The following is a 20705-nucleotide window of genomic DNA, read 5'->3' as shown; positions in this document are numbered from 1 at the left end:
AATTGGATCAACTGGTAGACTTGGAGTTGCAACTTAGGTCAATTTAAATGGAGAATTTCTTGGTGGAAATATTTCTTCGCTTTTTACCGCGTTTCTCCGCTTTTCTACATAATTGAACCATCGCAGAGAAAAGACGGAGATTTTTTCTAGCATTTTCTCCGTATTTATTTTGTTTGGTTTCAAATGACATGAAGCAAAATATAATATCTATTCCAGAAGAAGACTTCTTTCGGGAAAAAAATAAATCGTAATTTATTAATGCAGCAAGATCAAGTTACAGATGCTGAAGAAGACCAGCATATACAATTAAAATATTGGACAAAAAATTGATGCAGAAAATGATACACCAAATAATTATAGTGATTCAAAAATGTTAATAAATATACATGTAATGTAAATATAATTGTAAATATATATGAATATAATGTATTTCGAATTTATGAATGAACTGAATAAGGTAGCCTCTTTATTAAGAAAAGGCAATAATTGGGAGCATTGAAAAAACATCAATTACTTTATGTAATAAAAGAATATGAAAAAATATGTTACATATTCTTTTATTAAATAAAATAATTGATATTTTTATTTTGAAATTAATTTTGATAAAAACTACGGATATGTTTAACATGTATATGTACTCATTTATCTATATTAATTAATATAATTTAATAAAAAAATTAAAAAACATATTTTTATTTACATAAGAAATTAAATCTTTCAATTATTTTTTTTATTTCATATTTTTATTCACACATATAAAATGAGAAAAAAATTAAACTGTTTCCCTTTGAATAGTTGTTGATTTTCAAATTTTCAACAAAACATTTTTTTTTTTTATTATTAATTCATCAAGTTTAAATCATCAATGATTTAATGAAAGGAAAAAAAAATAAAAATTTAATTAAACAATTTTTTTTATTATATGTACATAAATTGTGCAAAAAAAAATTTCATTTATTTATATGACGTATATTTTTGTTATTATTATTATCATTATTATTATTATTATTATTATATGAAAAAATATAGGAAAGGTAATAGTAATTTATAATAAAATAAAGACATGATATAAAGTTCAAGTAATTTTATTTATTTTCATTTTAAAAAATTCTACCAATATAAAAAAAAATAGTTTTAAACAGGCTTATCGTTTCCATTCAACCAATCATTGAATCATTATAAGTTTGATTCTTGATTTGAGTTGTCTATTAATGTTAATAAATCAATATACATATATTAATTTATTAGTAGTGGTATTTACCATAGTAGTATGGTTTTTCGTAGTATGGTTTGGCAACATGTTCGTATTTACCGTGGTATTCACCAGCTACATATTTATCAGCAACATATTTTTCTGGGTAGAAGCTTTCAATACCATCTTTCAAATAGTAGATGCTAACATCCTTGAAGTAAATATTGTAAAGATCACCGAAAACATATGGTTCCATTGGTCTGTCAAGTGGGTAAGCAAATGGTTTTCCATCGTACAACATTTTTCCAAATATTGGGAAATCAAAGTATGAAATCTTTGATTCTTCAACTGGTGAAATGTGGATGAATAATTTGAATGGCATACCACCGGCACGACCTCTTGGAAGGTATAAGTTTTCTGGGAATCCATAAACTTTGCTTGAGTATGAGAATGGTTCACTTCCTTCAATTGATTTAAGAAGTTTTTTGTAGAAGTAATCTCCACCAACAAAGTCTTTGGCAGTGTAGATTGATTCAGTGCTGTGACGTTCGAAGGTGTTTGATCCAGCCTTAACTGTAATTATTTAAATATTAAATTAAAATAAAATTATTCCATAAAAAAATATAATAAATAATAATAATAAACTTACGATCAACAATGAATTTGTCGAGTTCAACAAAGTTGTACCAGCTGTAGTACATGTAGTTTGATTCTTTGTAGTAGTAATCATCAAGTGATGGTCCCAAGAAGATACGAACCATACCCTTGGTGTTTGAAGCACTCTTAATGTCGAATTTGTATGTGAATGGTTTGTAGTTCAAACGCCATTTGGCTGCTTTAACATTGTATCCCATACCTTCTTTGTATGAATCAACAGTCAAAGCATTGTTGATGAAGTAGTTGTATTTTTCCATGTATGTGTAAAGTTTGTCAACGTATACATTTTCAATTTTAACTCCTGGGAAGTCAAGTTCAGCGTGTGTGTATGCTGGAAGTTTTCCTTTGTATCTGTAGAAGTAGCTTATGATTCTCTTGTACAATCTGTAGAATGCTGGGTCACGAAGACTTGTGCTGTATAATTGAAGTGAGCTTGGTACAACACAGAGTTTGTGTTTGCAATCGTAGTTGAAACCGAAAATGTCTCTGTAGAGAGCATCAATTGCACCGTAGAAGTTGACATTGTATGAGTCGTAGTTACCTTCAATCAAGTTACCAAGGTAGTTGAAACCTTCAGCAGAGTAAAGACTGAATTTCTTTCCTTCGTAATCGTACAAGTAGCCAGAGTCAATTGCTTCGTATATTCTCATTTCAATGTTTTCAATTTCACGTACATAGTTGTATTTGTATGATGGAACTTCAGACCAACGTTCACGGCTTGGTAATGCAACACCATTTGAGTAAGCAAGAGTTGAGTAGAAGCTTGGTGCAAAGTCTTTGGAGTATGAGAAATCTTCAATTTCACCAAATCCATGTGATAAACGTTCGAGGTAGTAACGTGCCATTAATTGTTGATGAATGTAGTAGTAAAGTTCACCACGAATGTGTTTTGGTACAGCAAAGTCTTTGATGTTCATCCAGAATGGGAACAAGTTTCTGATGTAGTAGTAGTAGTTGTTGAGTGCAACATCATCGGTGAAGTAGTCAAGTTCGTATTCTCCATCAATGTAATGTTTCATGAAGAGTGAAGTGTAGTTGTAATCAATGAAGTAGGTTTCAACATTGAAGCTGTCGTGGCTGATTGGTTTTTTGTATCCTGAGCTCATCTTGATTTTTTGTGCGTATTGAATGACTTCATTGTCAAAGAACAAGTGTGGGTATACTTCGTACATTGGTGGAAGAATGATTCCTTTGCAGTCTGGACGGTACATAACTGATGTTACGAGAGCGGTGACAAACATACCTTCGTTGATGTAGAAACGGGCCCATGATAAAGTTTTGTAGTATGTTGCGAAGTCCTTGGCTGAGTATAACAAACGGAAGAAGACACTGAGTTCATCACGGTGTTCTTTGTAGTAGACTGAGAAAAGGCTTCCTCTTGGAAGGTAGCCCAATTTGAATCTGTACAAGAATTCGTGTACGATCGACTGCAAATAAAAAATAATTGAATTGTAGTATAGAAATATTTTTTTGTTGATCCAATTTTTTAATGTTTAAAATAATAAATATATTTACCGGATCTGAATAGTACTCGATGCTGCTTTCGATGTCATATGTGCGTCCAACTTCGTAAAATTCACTACCAACAAGTTTAGCTTGATCAATATAGAAGAATAATTCGTATATTTGCTTTTGCTTGTGTAGAAAATCAGCATCAGCAGTGAAGGTCTCAGCGTATGGGTATACACCAGTTGCCTTGGTAAGGCAAAAGCCTGTTAGGGCCAATACCACCAGCTCCTTGAACATGTTGAATGCTAGATACTTAGTTGTTCTTTGTTAATGTTCCTCGAATGAGCCAACAGAAGAGGATGATCTTTCATCGAAATATTGCCAGCTTATATACCCAAATTCTCATCGATAATCACATTTCACCCCGGAGACCTGTGCGTATCTTGGTACTCTTTAAAATACATATTAACATTGATATTTTCATTAGCTAATTATCTCTCAATTTTTTTTTTTTTTTTCTTATTTCTTGATTTGTCTCTTTAGTTATTTATTTTAATTTAAATACATAATTTATTACGAAATATAAAAAAGATTAATCAAATATTTTTAATTCATAAATTTAATAATTGGTAGTTAATAATTAATATTAAATAAATATTTTTTTTTTGGATTTGACAATTTAAAAATATTTTTCGAGTATTAGAAAAATAATAATAAAATTATAAATATATATTTTTGATTATTTTAATTAAATTTATTTATTTATTTAACATATTCATTTAAAGAATTATTTAAAGAGTTATTTATATAATTTTTGTTTCTTAAATAATTTGCCTCTGTAATATTCGGGAATTGCTATAGAAAAAAAAATATCTAAGTTATGTATATAATTTTTTTAGGATAAAATTATTGAAATTAAAACTTTTGTTGTTGAAAAATAATTTTTATTAAGTCTATTTTATAAATTATTTCATTTGGCAAAGTTTTACTTGCAGCTCTAGTGGAAATATTTCTCTGAATTTTCTCCAAATTTTCAACCCAAATGATCCATGGTTGGAGAAAGTCAGAGAAATATTTCCACCAAGATGATAAATCTTTATTTTGAATTTAAATTTATTTTCGAAATATTTCGAGCATGTCTAGGTTTTAGAAAAAAAAAATAAATTACAAGTACTTTTAGCAATTCGAAAAATTGAACAATTCCTAAATTGTTATTAAAATAATAATATAAATTATGTAATAAATTAATTTATTTTTGAGTTTAAATATTAGTGGTCTTATTTTATTTTTCTATAAAGTAATTTTTTCTTTGTCGATTTTATAAAGAAAGATATTCGACAAAATTTTACTTGCTGATAATTTTTTTATTCTCAATTTATAAATTCATTTTCGAAATATTTCTAATGTATTTTTATTTTTTAACAATTTAAAAAAAAAAAATTTAATTATAAATGGATATTATTTTAATTTACTTATTTTTCATGGTGCTACCTTATTTTTCAGTAATTTTATTTGCTAATAAATATTTCTATTTTTAATTTAAATCAAAATATTTCTCGGATCTCTAATTAATTATCTATGGCGAAAAAAAATATAATTAAACGAAAAAATTAATCTTTTATATCAAGTTTTACTAAAGCATTATATGATTTATAATTTTTTTCATTTTTCAATTGCCTAAAAACAGTTGTCAATACCTAAAAATTAAAAAAAACATAAAAAAACCATACACTCATTCCATAATATAACAATAATGAATGTAATTTTTTAATTTATTATTTTCATAAACTCAACGTTAATTAAGTCTCGATATAATAAATCTCCGAATTAATTAAATTAACTTGCATGACAATTTATCATAAAAAAATAAATATAAACTAATGACCTTTTATTTTTCTGCAAAATATAAAAAATAAACGAACATTATCAATATTGCAAAATGCAATAAACAACTCGAAAAAACATTTTGTCAATTAATAAACAAGCGAAAAAGAAAAAAACAAATTTCGACAATTTTAACTATTTTCAAATAAACAAAACTTTAATAATTTAAATACTCAAAATTTAATAATTATTAAAATAAATTAAAAACATAAAAATAAATTAAATTAGAAAATTGATTAACTGTTATTTTAACGTCATGAATTTTTTTTTTGTCGACCTCATTAAAATCTCAAATAACATTTATGATAAAAGCACTGATTTGGTTAATTTTAATTAAATGCAATAACATGTTGCAATAACAAGATAGTGTATCATATTTGTTTGCTTGGTACCACTAATCACCTCACATTTAGTCTCATTAATAACTCAAGATTTTATTTTCGTCATATGTAAAAAAAAAGTTCCATTTATTGATCTTCAGTTTGTACGAGTCAACAAGCAAAATGGTCAAGTTTATTAATAATCCAACTTAAAAAATAAACAAATTAACAACTCATTAAGCAACAATATTTTCTATTCAAATAATAATTTTATTATTTTAATTACACAATAATAATATCGTATTAAAATTTAACAACACAATTTTTTATCTTTTTCTTTTTTTTTTATTAATAATATATTTTGCAAGTTATACAATGTTTATTTAATAAAAGTATAAAAAAACGAAAAAATGAAGATAATTTTTTACTGATTAACAAATAATTGAAAGCTAAGAAAAAAAAAAAAAAATTGCTAATTATTTATTTAATGAAATATATTTGATGCAAGTTTTTTAAAAATATTTATTATCAAACCCTGAGACAATGTAAATGTGTTTAATTTAATTCATTAATTGTCAGTAGCAATTTTAAATTGTGTATTATTTTAATTAAAAAAAAAAAATATTTATTATTTTATTGTTTTAATCGCTAACAATTGATTCATTGTCGTCGTCGTCGTCATCATCAGATTTACCATTTTCCATCAAGTCATCTTGATCTTCAACATCGCTATTTTCTTCCCAGGTTTGATCAGATGAGCTATCAGCTTCTAGCTCACCAACATCACTGTCATCCTCATCAGAAGAGCCTACAATCATAAATGATAAATTAAGTTATAAAAAAATCACAAACAAATTAAAACAATTAAAAATAAAAAAGCCAAACCATCTTTATATTCAACATAAGTAGAATTATTATCTCCAATAAATTCTTTATTTTCTTTATCATTTAGATGTGATATTTGTCCAGTAACAAGAGCAACACGTCCTCTCTCTCTCAATCGATAGATCAGATAGAATTGATAATAAATTTTAAATGTACCCAAGAATTGGACTAACAGCTTCTTAATATACTGGATGTGATAACAAATGACCAGCATGAGAAAGTACAAAAGTGCCATTTACCAATTACTTGGCTACCAACAATTCTACTTGGATAAGTTTACCTATTTATTTACCATGAAACTCTTTCAATAATGGTGTTATTGCCTGAACAGGTAAACTACCAATTGTATTTTTAATAATTCTTTCATCACGATTATTCAATACATTTTGTAATATTGTTTTATCTTTACTATTTAATCCTTGTATCAATAATTGTGCCATGTTATGTACTTTTGTTGGTGTTTTACCATTTGTATTAATATTTTCAACATTTAAACTTAAATTTTCCAGTCTATCTTTTAATGGTAATTGTGAACCAGTTGAATTTTTAGTTCTTTTATTTAATGTTGTTAATCCACTTGTTACATATTCAGCATTATCAGTATCAACTGCTTTAATTTTACTTATACTTTCATCTTTTTTATCTTTTAATTTTCTACCATCTGTTCTTATTAAACTTTGTACTTTATCTGAATAATCTGGTGTTAATTTTTCAAATGTTAAATCAATTAATTTACCATATGCAATTAATAATTTTTGATCATCAGTTAAACATGCTGTTTGTATTGGTATTGATTGCACTTGTGATGAATCTTTTTGTTGTTGTGTTGGTGTTGATAATGATGATGATGAATCAGATGCAATAATAACAGTTAAACTTGGATTTAATTGTTTAATTGTTTGTCCATTTGGTTGATAATTAAATACATTAACTTGTCCAGATCTATTTGCAGCTAAAATTGTTATTGTTGAATTATCATCATAATTTTTAACTGACAATGATACTGGATCATCATTTAATTGTAAACTTGTTGTTGGTGTTTTATTTTTTTTTGGTTCATTTAATGACCATACTGATAAATAATTTGTACCAATTGATCCACTTACTAAATAACTAATATTATCATCAATTTTAATTGATTTTAATAAATTTATTTGTGTTGCATGACCAGTAAATGTACCAATAATTTGTTTTGTATCTAGGTTCCACCATGTTATTGTTCTACCAGCTGATATTAATGATTTACCATCACTCAATGTTTCTAAAGATGTTACTTTAACTTTTCCAGATGTCCATTTACATTTTAAACAATTATCTTGAATATTCCATTGTATTATTTGATGATCATCACCAGCAGTAAATAAACCACTTATTGCTGACCATGTTATTGCTGTTATTGTTGATGTATGTCCATTATCTAATATACTACATACTGATGCTGTTGATAAATCATAGAGTGTTACTTTTCCACTAACTGAACCCATTGCAATTATTTGCTTTTGTTCGGTATCCTCGATAACACCTGATTTCCTTTTTCTTTTTTTCCATGGTGATGCCTAAAAAAATATATTATTTATAATTTTTCATTAATTTAATGATAGCCTTAAAAATTTTTATATTAAACCACATGGCATACCGTGGTGGGAGCTTGCTGGCCGACAATCAGCCATTCTAAAACACTGCATGGTGATGACAAGTGAAGATTTGGAGTAAATTCTTGCTTCAAACGACTTGTTGATGTTTCCCAAATTTTTAATTTACCATCATTACTACATTGTGCCCAGTATTCTCCATTAGGAGAAAATTCAGAATTATTGGACATTTTTTAAATCAATTTTTATTATCAATTTTTTATCAGAATACAAATTGACTATAACCTCAATCAACCTCAATAGTCAACAATAGTCAATAGTCAATAAAAAACATGTAGTTCATAAATCCACCACAAATTTAGTCGGTCAAAAAAATAACAGGCTTATCATGCTCTTTTTTTTTTCTCTGTCTTCTATTATTTCTCTGTCTCTCCCTGTCATAATTTTGTGTTAAAAAATAAACAAAATAAACAAAGGTTTTATTAATTATTAAAATAAAAGATAGCTTAAAAATAAAATAAAATAAAATTTTAATTGTTGTTTATTGTGTTTTAAATAACAATTGATATTGTAAAGTGTTTTTTAAAGTAACAAAAAATTGACAAGTGACTCATTGTTAAATTATCAACAAAACAAAATGGTAATTATTGTAAATAAACAATAATAAATATTAAATTTATTATGTTGTTAAATAAATATTAATAATTGTATTTTTTTTTTTTTGTTCAGGCTACCTTGGTAAAAGATGTACAATTACCAAAAAAAATTCCAAAATTACTTTTGGCAAAGCATACAGCATTCATAGCTGCTTATGGAAAAAACAAAGATGATTATGTAAATATAATTGAATTAATTCTGTGCAAATTAAATGAAAATTAATTAATTTAAATTACAAATTTCTAGATGTACTGTATGACTGAACATCTGAGAATGTCTGGTATATATTGGGGACTGACAGCATTGGATTTGATGGGTAATCTTGATGAAACAAATAAAGATGAAGTGTTAGAATTCATAGGAAAATGTCAAAGTGATTGTGGTGGTATTAGTCCAAGTATCAATCATGATCCTCATCTTTTGTATACACTAAGTGCAGTACAGGTACTTTGTATGTATGATGCACTTGATGTTATTGATGTTGATAAAGTTGTTAAATATGTCAAAGAAAGAATGCAGCCTGATGGCAGCTTCACTGGTGATAATTGGGGTGAAGTTGATACTAGATTTTCATTTTGTGCTGTTGCAACATTATCACTATTGGTAATAGTAATTTTTTTATTTTTTTAATCAACAAAGTCATTGAATTTTATTGATAAATATTGTGTAATTATTTATGTATTTATTCAACAGGGAAAATTGGATGAAATTAATGTTGAAAAAGCTGTTGAATTTGTCAAAAGTTGTATGAATTTTGATGGTGGATTTGGATCAAGACCTGGATCAGAAAGTCATGCTGGTTTAATTTATTGTTGTCTTGGTCTTTTGTCAATAACTGGTTAGTTAAATTAAATTAAATTAATTGATTGAATTAAATACTAATTGTTTAATTGAATTTTTGATTTTTAAGGACATTTACATTTGGTTGATGCTGATAGACTTGGCTGGTGGCTTTGTGAACGACAATTACCCTCTGGTGGTCTCAATGGAAGACCAGAAAAATTACCTGATGTTTGTTATTCTTGGTGGGTCTTATCATCGTTAACAATTTTAGGCAAATTACATTGGATTGATAAAAATAAATTATTAGAATTTGTGCTTGCTTGTCAAGACACTGAAACTGGAGGTTTTAGCGATAGACCTGGTGATATGGTTGATCCATTTCATACACTATTTGGTCTTACTGCTGTATCATTGTTGGAAGCTGATTCTAAATTGAAACCAATTAATCCAACATACTGCATGCCTGAATATATTATTGAACGTCTTGGTATTAAACCAACAAAACTTGAAAGATGATTTAATTATTTAGCTACATAAATTACATAAATATTTATATTGATTGTAAATTTTTTAAATGTCAACAATTATTCTGAAATTAAATATTAAAATATCATCAAATTTGTATTTTTATTTTTTAATTAATTAATTTTATAAATAATAATAATAATAATTAAATGGTTTAATTTATCGGTAAAGAAAATATTTGAATTTATTATCAATAAATTTTTGTGTTACCATCTGAAGTTATAGTGGATTTACAAAAATAATTTTTTAAAAAGTTTTATTTTAATTATATAATCTAAATTGGCAAATTTAAATTTAAATCTTGATCGTAATTTATTTAAAGTACACATAAAACTCTAATTATCATTTATAATTATTAATGACAATTAAATTTAAAAATCTCCATCTAGGCTAGAGAAAAAAATAAAAACTGGTGATCTTGATGAGCTAAAATAATACAACCATTTTTTGAAATTTATTAAAATACCAATTACCAATGGAAATAGTTTATTGTCTTGATGAACATTGTCTATATATTATAGAGCATTTAATTTTGTATTTAAACACGTTTGTCCTCTTTCATTAATTTAATTAATTAAATCATCAATTTCATATCACAAATTTATTTGAAGAATACACTCTCTAGATGACATTGGATACAAATTTGATGATATACTTGAAGAATCATTGACGACAACCTGAAGAAATTTTCTGCTGTTGCTGATTAATATGAGTGTCTATTCAACAATTAATAATTAAAATTTTATAGGATAAATTTATCAATGATTTTTCTTTTTTTTTTGTATGAATTCGTTGAATGGCAAACTAGAATAAATAGTGAATGATTGTGGTCATAGTGCGCACATATCAACCTGTTGATTTAAATAGAATACAGTGAGTTGAATGGAATATGTCTGTATAAAAATATATTTTTTTCAGCTATCAAACTTTAGTGTCTACTTACAAATAGCTATGTCTTTAATATTTTCAAGTAATTGATTAGTTATTAAATGCAATTTTTCACAATATGTATTTATTATTTTATATCAAGTTATTGACAAAAATAAAATAGCAACAAAAAACAGCAATTTTTGTTGCTAAAAATTTTAACAGAAATCAAGAAATGTGATTACGAAATTTGATTGATTATATAAATGATAAAAACAGTCATAATTTTACTAACAAAAAATAATATTTTCAGCAATGTAAAAAATGAAATTTGATATTTAAAAAAAAATTTCTCCTTGAAATAAAATTCATCACACTATTGATTAAAATAAAAAGCAAGTAAATTACAGTAACTATAACGAATTAGTAAAATTACATACAAAATATATATATTTTGAAAAAAAAAAAAAAAATTAAAAATATATATTTTTCCTGAAGCAAAATAAAGTGTCTTGTTACCCTGAAAGTATTGTGCTTCTGCACCACAATAACCGCGAGGTAAAAAAATAAAATAAAATATATAAATAAACTTGATGCACAACATAAGAGAGTACAAGTACTTGAAAATGTTGAAGAGGCAATGTATATTGTATATTATACTGTACAAGATGGGCGTTACTTAAAACTGACATGGTGAGATCGTATTCGCGGCCATGACGTATGAGACACCTCCAACACACTACATTAACAATTTATATATATAAACTCAACCACAAACTTATTCAACAATATATCTTCAACCTTCTTTTTACCCCTTCTCAAACACTTATATTCTTAGACACTCAATTTCAAAGAGATGCGATTACTCGAGCATGAAATCAATTACCTTTTTTCTTTTTCTTATTTTTTTATTATTATTATTATTATTATTCGTCTTCTTGTTCTTCTTCTTCATCATCATCTTTTTATCATCTACTAACACGTACCGTTTAACTTTGTTTTATAACATTTAAACAATATTAACTCGAAATAATCTATTAAAAATTGAATTTTACATTTAAATTATTATTTTTTTTTTTTTAACTAAAAATGCTCTTTTTTAATTATTTTTTTAAAATTAAATTAATGTCGATTTAGTTGATTAATAAAATCAATTCTTTTATTTTATTTAAATGAAAAATATCGTTTGTTTTTTAATAAAAATAATAAAGTTAAAATTATGATAATTTCGTTTTTTTTCGCTTTTTTTTTCAATAAAAAATTAATAAACAAATAATAATAATTAAAATATATATAAATAACAAAATTAATCAAATTAAATTTATTTTTTAAATTTTATAAAAAATATTTGTTAAAAAATATAAATTATTTATTATTTTTAATAAATAAATAAGCAAATATCAATATAAAATTAAATTTATATTTTTTTGATTTTATAATTATTAAACTTTTTCCTCATTTTTTTAACAAATAAAAAATAAAACTGTATTAATTATTATTTTATTAAATTAATAATAAAACGAATAAATCAAAATTGAATCAATTTTTTAATTTTCTAATCACTCTACATGTATAAATAAACTTTTACAATTATTTTATTTTTTAAATTATTTTTAAAAAGATTCAACAAAAAATTCTAAACTACTAAACAATACAACAATCATTATTTTTTTTTTAATTTCATTAATAAAATTCAATAAACAAATAATAATAAAAAAAAAGCCACTAAAATCAATGAATTTAATTTAATTTTTAAGCTCAAAATAAAAATTAATTTTCTCAGTCTGACCAAACATTTACTCAATCTACTTACAACCCTCCATGTCCCTCAAATCTTCACCCATTAAAAAAACCAAATTTCCAAAAACAAAACAACCATAAAATTACATAAACAATTATTCTAAAAAAAAAAAAAAAAATATAATAATTTTCTTTTCTGACCGAACAATCGTTTACCTTATCTACTTGAACAATTTAAAAAATATTTTTTTTCTTAATTGAAAATTGAACATTTAAAAAATAACAAAACAACAATAATAATATTTTATTTATAAAAAGGGTTGAATAGGCGGTAGCTTGATACCAAACTCCGCCTCCCACAAGGATGATGGAGGGTTTTCACATATACACAATAATAAAACCAACACATTTAATATTCCCTTTCTCACAGTGAAAGGTGGTGCCATTCGCGTTATTGCATACGGATTGGTTGATTCAGTATATACCAGGTTATTATAGATTCTTAAATCGTATATTTGTATGGTCCAATCCACGGGGGTCTTGTTAAATGTTACAACTATCAAAGAGAAGGGATATATAATATACTTGCGGGGGTGTGGGGATACCTGGTTTTCAGTGCTTGTGAAGCTTCGAACGTGGGAGCTCGACTTGTCTTCTATAAAACTTACTTGAAACAAGTCTTCTTCTTGTATTATAACAACAATATTAATTTATTTATTTATAAAATAATATTTAAAAAAAAAACAAACAGTGATTATTATAAATTTATTTTACAATTTTTAACAATGTGTTTTTATGGTTTTTGTGACATTATTTTTGCTAATTAAAATTGTGAAATTAAAATTATCAAGACACAAGGACTTCTACTGGATTATTTTGCAATTTATTTATTATAATTTGAGTTTTATAATTATTTTTTTTTAAATGTTTATTAAGTGATTGATTTATAAATAAAAAAAAAAAAAAAATGAAAAATTGATTATTAAATGAGTTAATGTGATTTTAGAGTGATTATTTGAGTTGAATTATTAATTGATTGTTGTGAATTTATATTGAGGAAATATTTATAATGCCACGACCGTCGCGTGATACATATGGTGATCAAAAACCACCGTATTCGTATATATCATTAACGGCAATGGCAATATGGTCATCGAGAGATAAAATGTTACCACTTGCTGAGATATATAAATTTATTGCTGATAGATTTCCGTATTATAGAAAAGACACAAGAAGATGGCAAAATTCATTGAGACATAATTTATCATTTAATGACTGTTTTATCAAGGTAAGTCAACAAAATTATCATTTAAAATATTTCTATAAATATTCCTCTATTAAAGGGAAATAATTTTTATCATCTAAAATATTTCTAAAATTATTTTTCATCGAAAAAATTTGTTAATTAATTTGGTGGCTATGATTTTTTTATTTTTTCAACTATGTAAAATCATTAGAAATTATTTATTAAATAATTTAATTAATTTGTCTTGCTGTTGTTTACTTTGATGTTTAATTAATTTTGAAAAAAATTTGAAGAATAACTTAGTAATTGGTTTGTTTATTTTGTTTTCCTTTTTATTTGTTGGAAATATTTTTTAAAGCAATTTTTTGAGCTCATTTTATTTTAATAAATTGAAAGGGCAAATTTTTAAATTTTATATTCGAGTTTTTATGATAAAAAATATATATGCAAAAGGTGTTTTTTGGCCGTCGGCACATGCCATGTCATTATTCGTTTGGAGCATCTGGTTGCCACCTGCCAATTTTGAATTGATCATCTTCGCACCTTACAACATCGATAGCCGCATACAATATCATCATCACAATTGATCTAATTATATTTTCGACTAGACATCAAATTAAATGACCTAAATATTAAAAATAATAAACTCTCCACTTACATTTCAAATTAAATAAACAATAACAAAACGAAATAAAAAACCCTCGAAATTACAAATTTAACAGCAATCAATTCAACATTAAAATTATTTTTAAATCGATAAAATATTTAAACAAAAATTTATACTAACATTAAATTAGAATAATAAAAAACTAAATATCAAATTTTAAAAGTATAAATTTTAAAATCAACCTGTGGATTATATTTATTGAGTGATGAAAAAAATAAATAAATACTGCAATGTCATTTAATTAAATGTTTTTATTTTAATTAGTTAAAAAAAAATAATAAAAAAAAAATAAGAATAAATAATAACAGTTATTCATGTTAAACATAATTTCTATGATTATTTGCATTTTAAAATATGTTAGTTAAAAGCGCAGTTAAAAATTTAAAAAAATAAAATTGAGATTCACTTTGTTCATGATAATATCATGCTAAACAATAGCACCTGCAAGCATGTTTTCCTTGCTTGATATTATTATATTTTTTTCTATTTAAATACAGTATATAATGACAGTAGATATATGAAAAAAAAAATAACTTGCCTACATGTAATTAAATGCTTGTAAATAATCAACAATTATAAAAATAAAAAAGAGTTGATTTTATTTTTTATAAATAGCCGTATGATGAATAATTAATGAAAAAAAAAATAAATAAATAGTAATTTAAATGGCAAAGTAAAACAGTGGCAATTGGACATTGAGAAAAGACATTTAAAAAAATATATATAAATATATTTTATTGATGACGATGTTGGTCTTAAAAGTTGTATTACTTGTTGGCTGATCATAAATTGAGTGGGCATTTAAATGGCGTTGTTACACCGCGGGCGATTCATATCAAACACTCGTTTATTTATTGAACACGAATGATTTATCAACACATAGTCTTTAAAAGGCAAATTGTCTCATTGAATATACATACTCTTTCACCTTATATTTACACCTCAAAGAGTAACGAAATAAATATAAAATATTTAACAAAAAAAAAAAAGAAAATAAACCACCCACCCACAATTGACAACAAAAAAAAACAATAAAAAATCATTTTAATTATCAATTAAATTACTTGATAAATTACTATACATTGTGTATATTAATATCAATGAAAAAATAAGCCAGACAGTTTAATTTTAATATTTTTTTTTTTCATTTATTTCATTCATCACCTGTGCATATAAACTCCAGACGTGCTTTATCAATGAATATAATAAATAATATTACGACATTGAGTATGCTAAAACCAAGGTCAAAAAAATAATAAAGATTTGATGTATATTTACAGATACCAAGATCACCACATAGACCTGGTAATGGAAAAGGTGCATACTGGGCATTACATCCAGCAGCATTATCAATGTTTGAAAATGGATCATTATTACGTCGTCGTAAACGTTTCAAGTTACATAAACCAGATAAAGAATTATTAAAAAATGAATTACAAGCATTGGCATCATCAATGCCACCACCAAATCATCAAGATACAAATTGTACAACAAGTACATCATCTTCATCATCATCATCATCATTACAATCTCCAAGTAACACATTAAATGCATCAAATCTTCATAGATTACGTGAAGATTTATTGCGATGGGAAATGCAAGAAAGAAGAATGATGGTTGCATCAACAACAAATGGATATAATATTGATACACAAATTGATTCACCAGCATCATCAGCATCAGCAGCAGCAGCAGCAGCAGCAACAAATTATTATTTATTAACAAATGAAGCTAGACAAAGATTAAATGGTACAACAAATGACATTAATAATCCATATGATACAAATAATTTAATACAAACAAATAATTGGTCATTTAGTGGTTTTAATAATTCATATATTAATCATCATCTTCCTGCATATTTACAGTCATCCAGCAATATTTGCAATAATCGTCTTCCATCAATTGACAATGGAAGTAATAATATAATATCATATCGTGATAGGCACTATGATGATGACACAATAACACTACAACAACCACCACAACCACCACCACCAACAACAACAACAACAACACCACCAACGTCATCATCATCATCATCAACAACATCAACAAAGCTTTACAGACAAACAGATGTATTATTTGGTAATACATCACCAAGATTATCACCAAATTATTTAGATAATCAAGATAATACAAATATTGAAAATAAAACATCAAGAACATCACCAATAATTGATACAACAATAATTATAAATAATAATAATAATAGTAGTAATAATAATAATAATAATACGAGTCATAAAAAAGCCAAAAAACCATTTACTATTGAAAATATAATAGCACCTGATGATGATGATGAAGATGATGATGTTAATAATAATAATATGAATGAAGATGATGATAATGAACATGATGATATTATTATTAATAATCATATAAATAATAAAAGTGGATTGCTGATACCACGACCAATTTATGCTGGTTTTCCAATGATCACAACTGGTGCTGGTATTCATAGATCACCATATGGTACCACAACATGAAAGTGAAATAATGTATCATGTGATTATTATTTTTTTATTAATTGATGATATTTTTGTTGTTTTATTTTTTTTTTTGGAAATTGATCTAGTGAAAATTAAAACTAGTGAGTGGATGTGCAGTATTGTAAATTTTTTTTTTTAGATTTTTTTTTGAATGAGGGAAAATGCTGTGATCGTTGCAGTGATGGGAAAACTTTGGTTTACCTTTTACTGTGTTTTTATTTAAAAAAAAATATATATATGTGTATGTAATAAGATATAGACTGTTGGAAATGAACGACGAAAAGAGAGAGAGATAATAGTCGTAAATGATAATAGTGAAAAAAAAAAAATTAAATGATAAAATTATCTGTTAAATGAACTAGAAAATAATAATTTCGAAATATTGATATTAAAAAAAAAAAAAAAGTTTTATTTATTTTCTTGTAATTTTTATTATTATCTATTTTCCAACGAAATCTTTCTCTTCTGTTTATTCACGTTTGATAAAAAATAATGAGGAAAAAAAAATTGTTTTATAAAAATTTTAAAAACGAGGAAAACAATAATGCTGAAAAAATAATATAACACAAATAAATAAATAATGCCAAGTGTATAAAAAAATTATACCGAGTGATTATTTATCTAAAAAAAAAAAAAATATATATAAACAAGTATAATATAAAAAAAAAAAATGAAATAATAATATGTTGAGAAAGAAAGTATTTGTAGTAGGATTATTGTGGATTAATAAATTATTGTAAATATAAATACAAAAAACTTGAATTAATAATTTAATTACAGCTATATATTTTTAAAAAAAATTAATTCTATCCGTGCGATGATCCTTTTTTTCATTTCGATTTCGATTTCGATTAGTTGAAACTTGAAAGATGTGATGATCATTAAGGGATATTTGGAGGGGGGGTTTAGGGTCGGTTCAGGTTGATTTAAAAATTTTTTTTTTTAGGATCTATTGTATCGGTCAATTCGTTGGTATTGTTACTGAGAATTTGACCCTCTTCAGGTTCTTTCCTTGTGGCTTCAATCAGAGAAAACCAGCGAGACTCACCGGCACCTTTTTTCTCTTTATTTTATTTTTCATTTATTTATATATTCTCTCACTCTCATCTTCATCATATGCATTATTATTTATTTTATTTATATATATATTCCTTTTTTTTTTTTTTTTTCGTTTCTTTTATATCTGTATACTCATCCAACAAACACGCTGGCTTTGATGAGTCCCGACTTATGGAAAGTTAAACAAATCATCATTAGTTGCGAGCGCGTATAATTTGTTTGGTGATGCCCATATATATGTGTATACAAATTTTTTTTTTTATTTATCTTCTTCCGTGTATAACACACAAAAAAATGATATTCCACGCAGTTTTTTATACTCACATCGTGTGTGTTTTATATACACGTATTTATACTCGAGTCTCGACACATTGCTATGTCGAATATTCGAAAAAAACATACAGCTACGAGTTTACAGGGGGGTTTAATCCGACATTAATATTAACGGCTATATATCCTCGTGAAATTGACAGTGAATAAAGAAATACATATTGAGTATTTTTCAAAAGATTATTGACGCAATGACATTTATTAAATAATACATTTCAATGTCAATATAACATACTTTTTAAATTTATTTATTTTTTTTTTTACATCGAAATTATATTGTGTCTTCTCTAGATGACCTCAATAATTTTTATTTTTATTATCATCTTTTTTTTTATATACGTTTTATCAAAAGGTCACAGCTTTTTATTATAAAAATTATTTAAAGAGAAAATCGGAATATATTTATGGTGGTTTTTTTAAAAAATTAATTCGATTTTTTTTTTTTTTTTTTAATTTAAGTGCATTTTATGTGTAAATTTTTGGAATTTAATACGGCTATTTTAATATAAAGTTGAGGCATCTTTGATAAAGCAAATTTTGATAATGTTTTTTTATTTTATTATTGTTGTTAATGTGTTTTTTTTTTTATGTTGAGGCGTGATAAAGAGCGTCACGAAAAATCGTGCGTGGGGGCTATTCTTTGAATCTCAAATGAGATAAAGTAACAACGTATAACATCATTTATAAAAACTACAATAAAAAATGTTAAATATTTTAATACAAAAAATTATTATTGTATAAATTAATAACTAATGGGATAAGTGAAAGAAATACTTTTTATCCCGAGACAAATTTTATTTAACAATATTTATATGTAAAAAAAAAAATTTATCTTTTTTATTTTGGTTGACTTTAATCAATAGCAATGTTTTGCAAATAAAAAATAGTATTACCGATCGTGTTATACACCCCTCGACATAAACACACATACACAAAACATATTTATAAATTTATTCGCGTATATAAAATTCGTCACGCGAGATCTTGCCTGAAACTCAACAAGGGGATCACGAAGATACACGTAATTAATGTTCAACTGGGTAGGTCAACAATATACTCTCTTCTTTTTTTAATATTTTATTATAAATAAATTTATCCATAAATATTTATAAAAAAATATATAATAAAACATGTTTTTTCATAATTTTTTTATTTTTAAAAATTAATTTAATATTTTAATTTAATTTAATTTATAAAAACAAACATTGTGTGTATTAATATTTATAAAAAAATCATAAATATTAAATGCAGTTTAAAGCGTAAATTAAACTATTTTTTTTTTTATATTTTTTATATATTTTTCTCAAATGAGGAAGCAAAAATATTGAAGCGTGAAAGTGACCGGGCCATTCACACCATTCTTAATTTTTTTATTTTTTTTTTTTGTTATATAAATTCAAATAAAAAAAATCATCGAGTCATCATTTATTTCTTCATGGCAATGTCGTTCAATTTTTAGAATAAAAAAAAAAATTATATTATATTTAAAACACAAAAGATTTATATCAGTTTATCTTCGCTCGAGCCCTTTTTTTAAATTTTTTTTTTCCTTGCAAAATTGTTAATTTAATTTCATCCTATTTTGTCACGTCCTTCGAAAGTTTAAATTTAATTGATTTGCTTTTTTTTGTATTTTTTAAAACACTGTGGGAGTTATTTTATAAAAAAAAAAAAAAATGATTAAAATAGATAATAAATTGAATGACATCGTGGACTATATATAACAGGCAAAGTGCTGACACGTTGTCTCGATGTAAAAAAAGAAAAAAAAAAAAAATATTGTATGCAAGTTGTCATGTGTCACTGGAGAAATTATTGATGAGACAAATGATGAGACAGTAGAGTTTACATGTTGTATATTTAATTTGAAACAAGTAGATAGAGTAGTCCTAGGGTCAGACACACAAACACATGCACTTTTCATATCATTTTTATCATTTTATCGTGGCAAAAAATTTCCACAAGATTATTCATGAATCCCGTCGACATAGGCTAAAATAAAACCACCACTTGGTGTGAGTATATAGACAGAAAATATTGTGCAATTGTATACCAAGTTACAAACGAGTGTTATTGGTAAAAAAAAAAAAAGTTGATAAGATGGCACGCGACTGAAAAACACAGTCCGATCACTCAGCCGACGGCTGGCGGATATACTTTGAATAAAAAAAAAAATATATACACCAACTTGTGCAAAATTGATCTAATATATACTTGAGAAAAAACCATATCGCACGAATATAATTTACAAATAGAATAAAATAATAATGTCTGCTTAGGAGAGAATAATACAAAATAAAAAAAAATAAAAAAATGGTTAAAAATAATTTGAGGGATATTATTTTTTGAAGATGAATTGA

General features: G+C 25.1%; 3 protein-coding genes and 1 pseudogene across 3 annotated transcripts; 2 read left to right on the top strand and 2 right to left on the bottom strand.

The window, feature by feature from the left end:
• Positions 1-1071: 1071 nt before the first annotated feature.
• LOC122858461 (hexamerin-like) lies at positions 1072-3671 on the bottom strand. Its single transcript, XM_044161384.1, has 3 exons — positions 3365-3671; positions 1842-3276; positions 1072-1765 (listed from the first exon to the last, which is right to left on the bottom strand). Exons 1-3 carry the CDS (start codon positions 3593-3595, stop codon positions 1245-1247), a joined length of 2187 nt encoding a protein of 728 aa, XP_044017319.1. The 5' UTR covers positions 3596-3671; the 3' UTR covers positions 1072-1244.
• Positions 3672-6091: 2420 nt separating this feature from the next.
• LOC122858459 lies at positions 6092-8294 on the bottom strand (annotated as a pseudogene).
• Positions 8295-8418: 124 nt separating this feature from the next.
• LOC122858460 (geranylgeranyl transferase type-2 subunit beta) lies at positions 8419-10037 on the top strand. Its single transcript, XM_044161383.1, has 5 exons — positions 8419-8619; positions 8709-8813; positions 8883-9239; positions 9330-9474; positions 9547-10037. The coding sequence occupies exons 1-5, from the start codon at positions 8617-8619 to the stop codon at positions 9933-9935; spliced, it is 999 nt and encodes a 332-aa protein (XP_044017318.1). The 5' UTR covers positions 8419-8616; the 3' UTR covers positions 9936-10037.
• Positions 10038-13470: 3433 nt separating this feature from the next.
• On the top strand, positions 13471-17249 carry LOC122858458 (forkhead box protein A2-like). Its single transcript, XM_044161381.1, has 2 exons — positions 13471-13839; positions 15745-17249. The coding sequence occupies exons 1-2, from the start codon at positions 13621-13623 to the stop codon at positions 16951-16953; spliced, it is 1428 nt and encodes a 475-aa protein (XP_044017316.1). The 5' UTR covers positions 13471-13620; the 3' UTR covers positions 16954-17249.
• The last annotated feature ends 3456 nt before the right edge of the window (positions 17250-20705 follow it).

Source organism: Aphidius gifuensis, linkage group LG5, assembly GCF_014905175.1.
Source record: "Aphidius gifuensis isolate YNYX2018 linkage group LG5, ASM1490517v1, whole genome shotgun sequence".
NCBI lineage: Eukaryota > Metazoa > Arthropoda > Insecta > Hymenoptera > Braconidae > Aphidius > Aphidius gifuensis.
Note: the sequence above shows the minus strand (reverse complement) of the source record. Positions and strands in the feature narration are given on the sequence as shown.

Coding starts and splice junctions, on each gene's coding strand:
- LOC122858460 (XM_044161383.1), top strand. Junction 8,814..8,882: donor GAAAAAACAAAGATGATTAT/GTAAATATAATT, acceptor ACAAATTTCTAG/ATGTACTGTATGACTGAACA. Junction 9,240..9,329: donor TTGCAACATTATCACTATTG/GTAATAGTAATT, acceptor TTTATTCAACAG/GGAAAATTGGATGAAATTAA.
- LOC122858458 (XM_044161381.1), top strand. CDS start 13,621: ATGCCACGACCGTCGCGTGATACATATGGTGATCAAAAACCACCGTAT. Junction 13,840..15,744: donor TTAATGACTGTTTTATCAAG/GTAAGTCAACAA, acceptor GTATATTTACAG/ATACCAAGATCACCACATAG.
- LOC122858461 (XM_044161384.1), bottom strand. CDS start 3,595: ATGTTCAAGGAGCTGGTGGTATTGGCCCTAACAGGCTTTTGCCTTACC. Junction 3,277..3,364: donor TCGAGTACTATTCAGATCCG/GTAAATATATTT, acceptor TTTTATTTGCAG/TCGATCGTACACGAATTCTT. Junction 1,766..1,841: donor CGACAAATTCATTGTTGATC/GTAAGTTTATTA, acceptor AAATAATTACAG/TTAAGGCTGGATCAAACACC.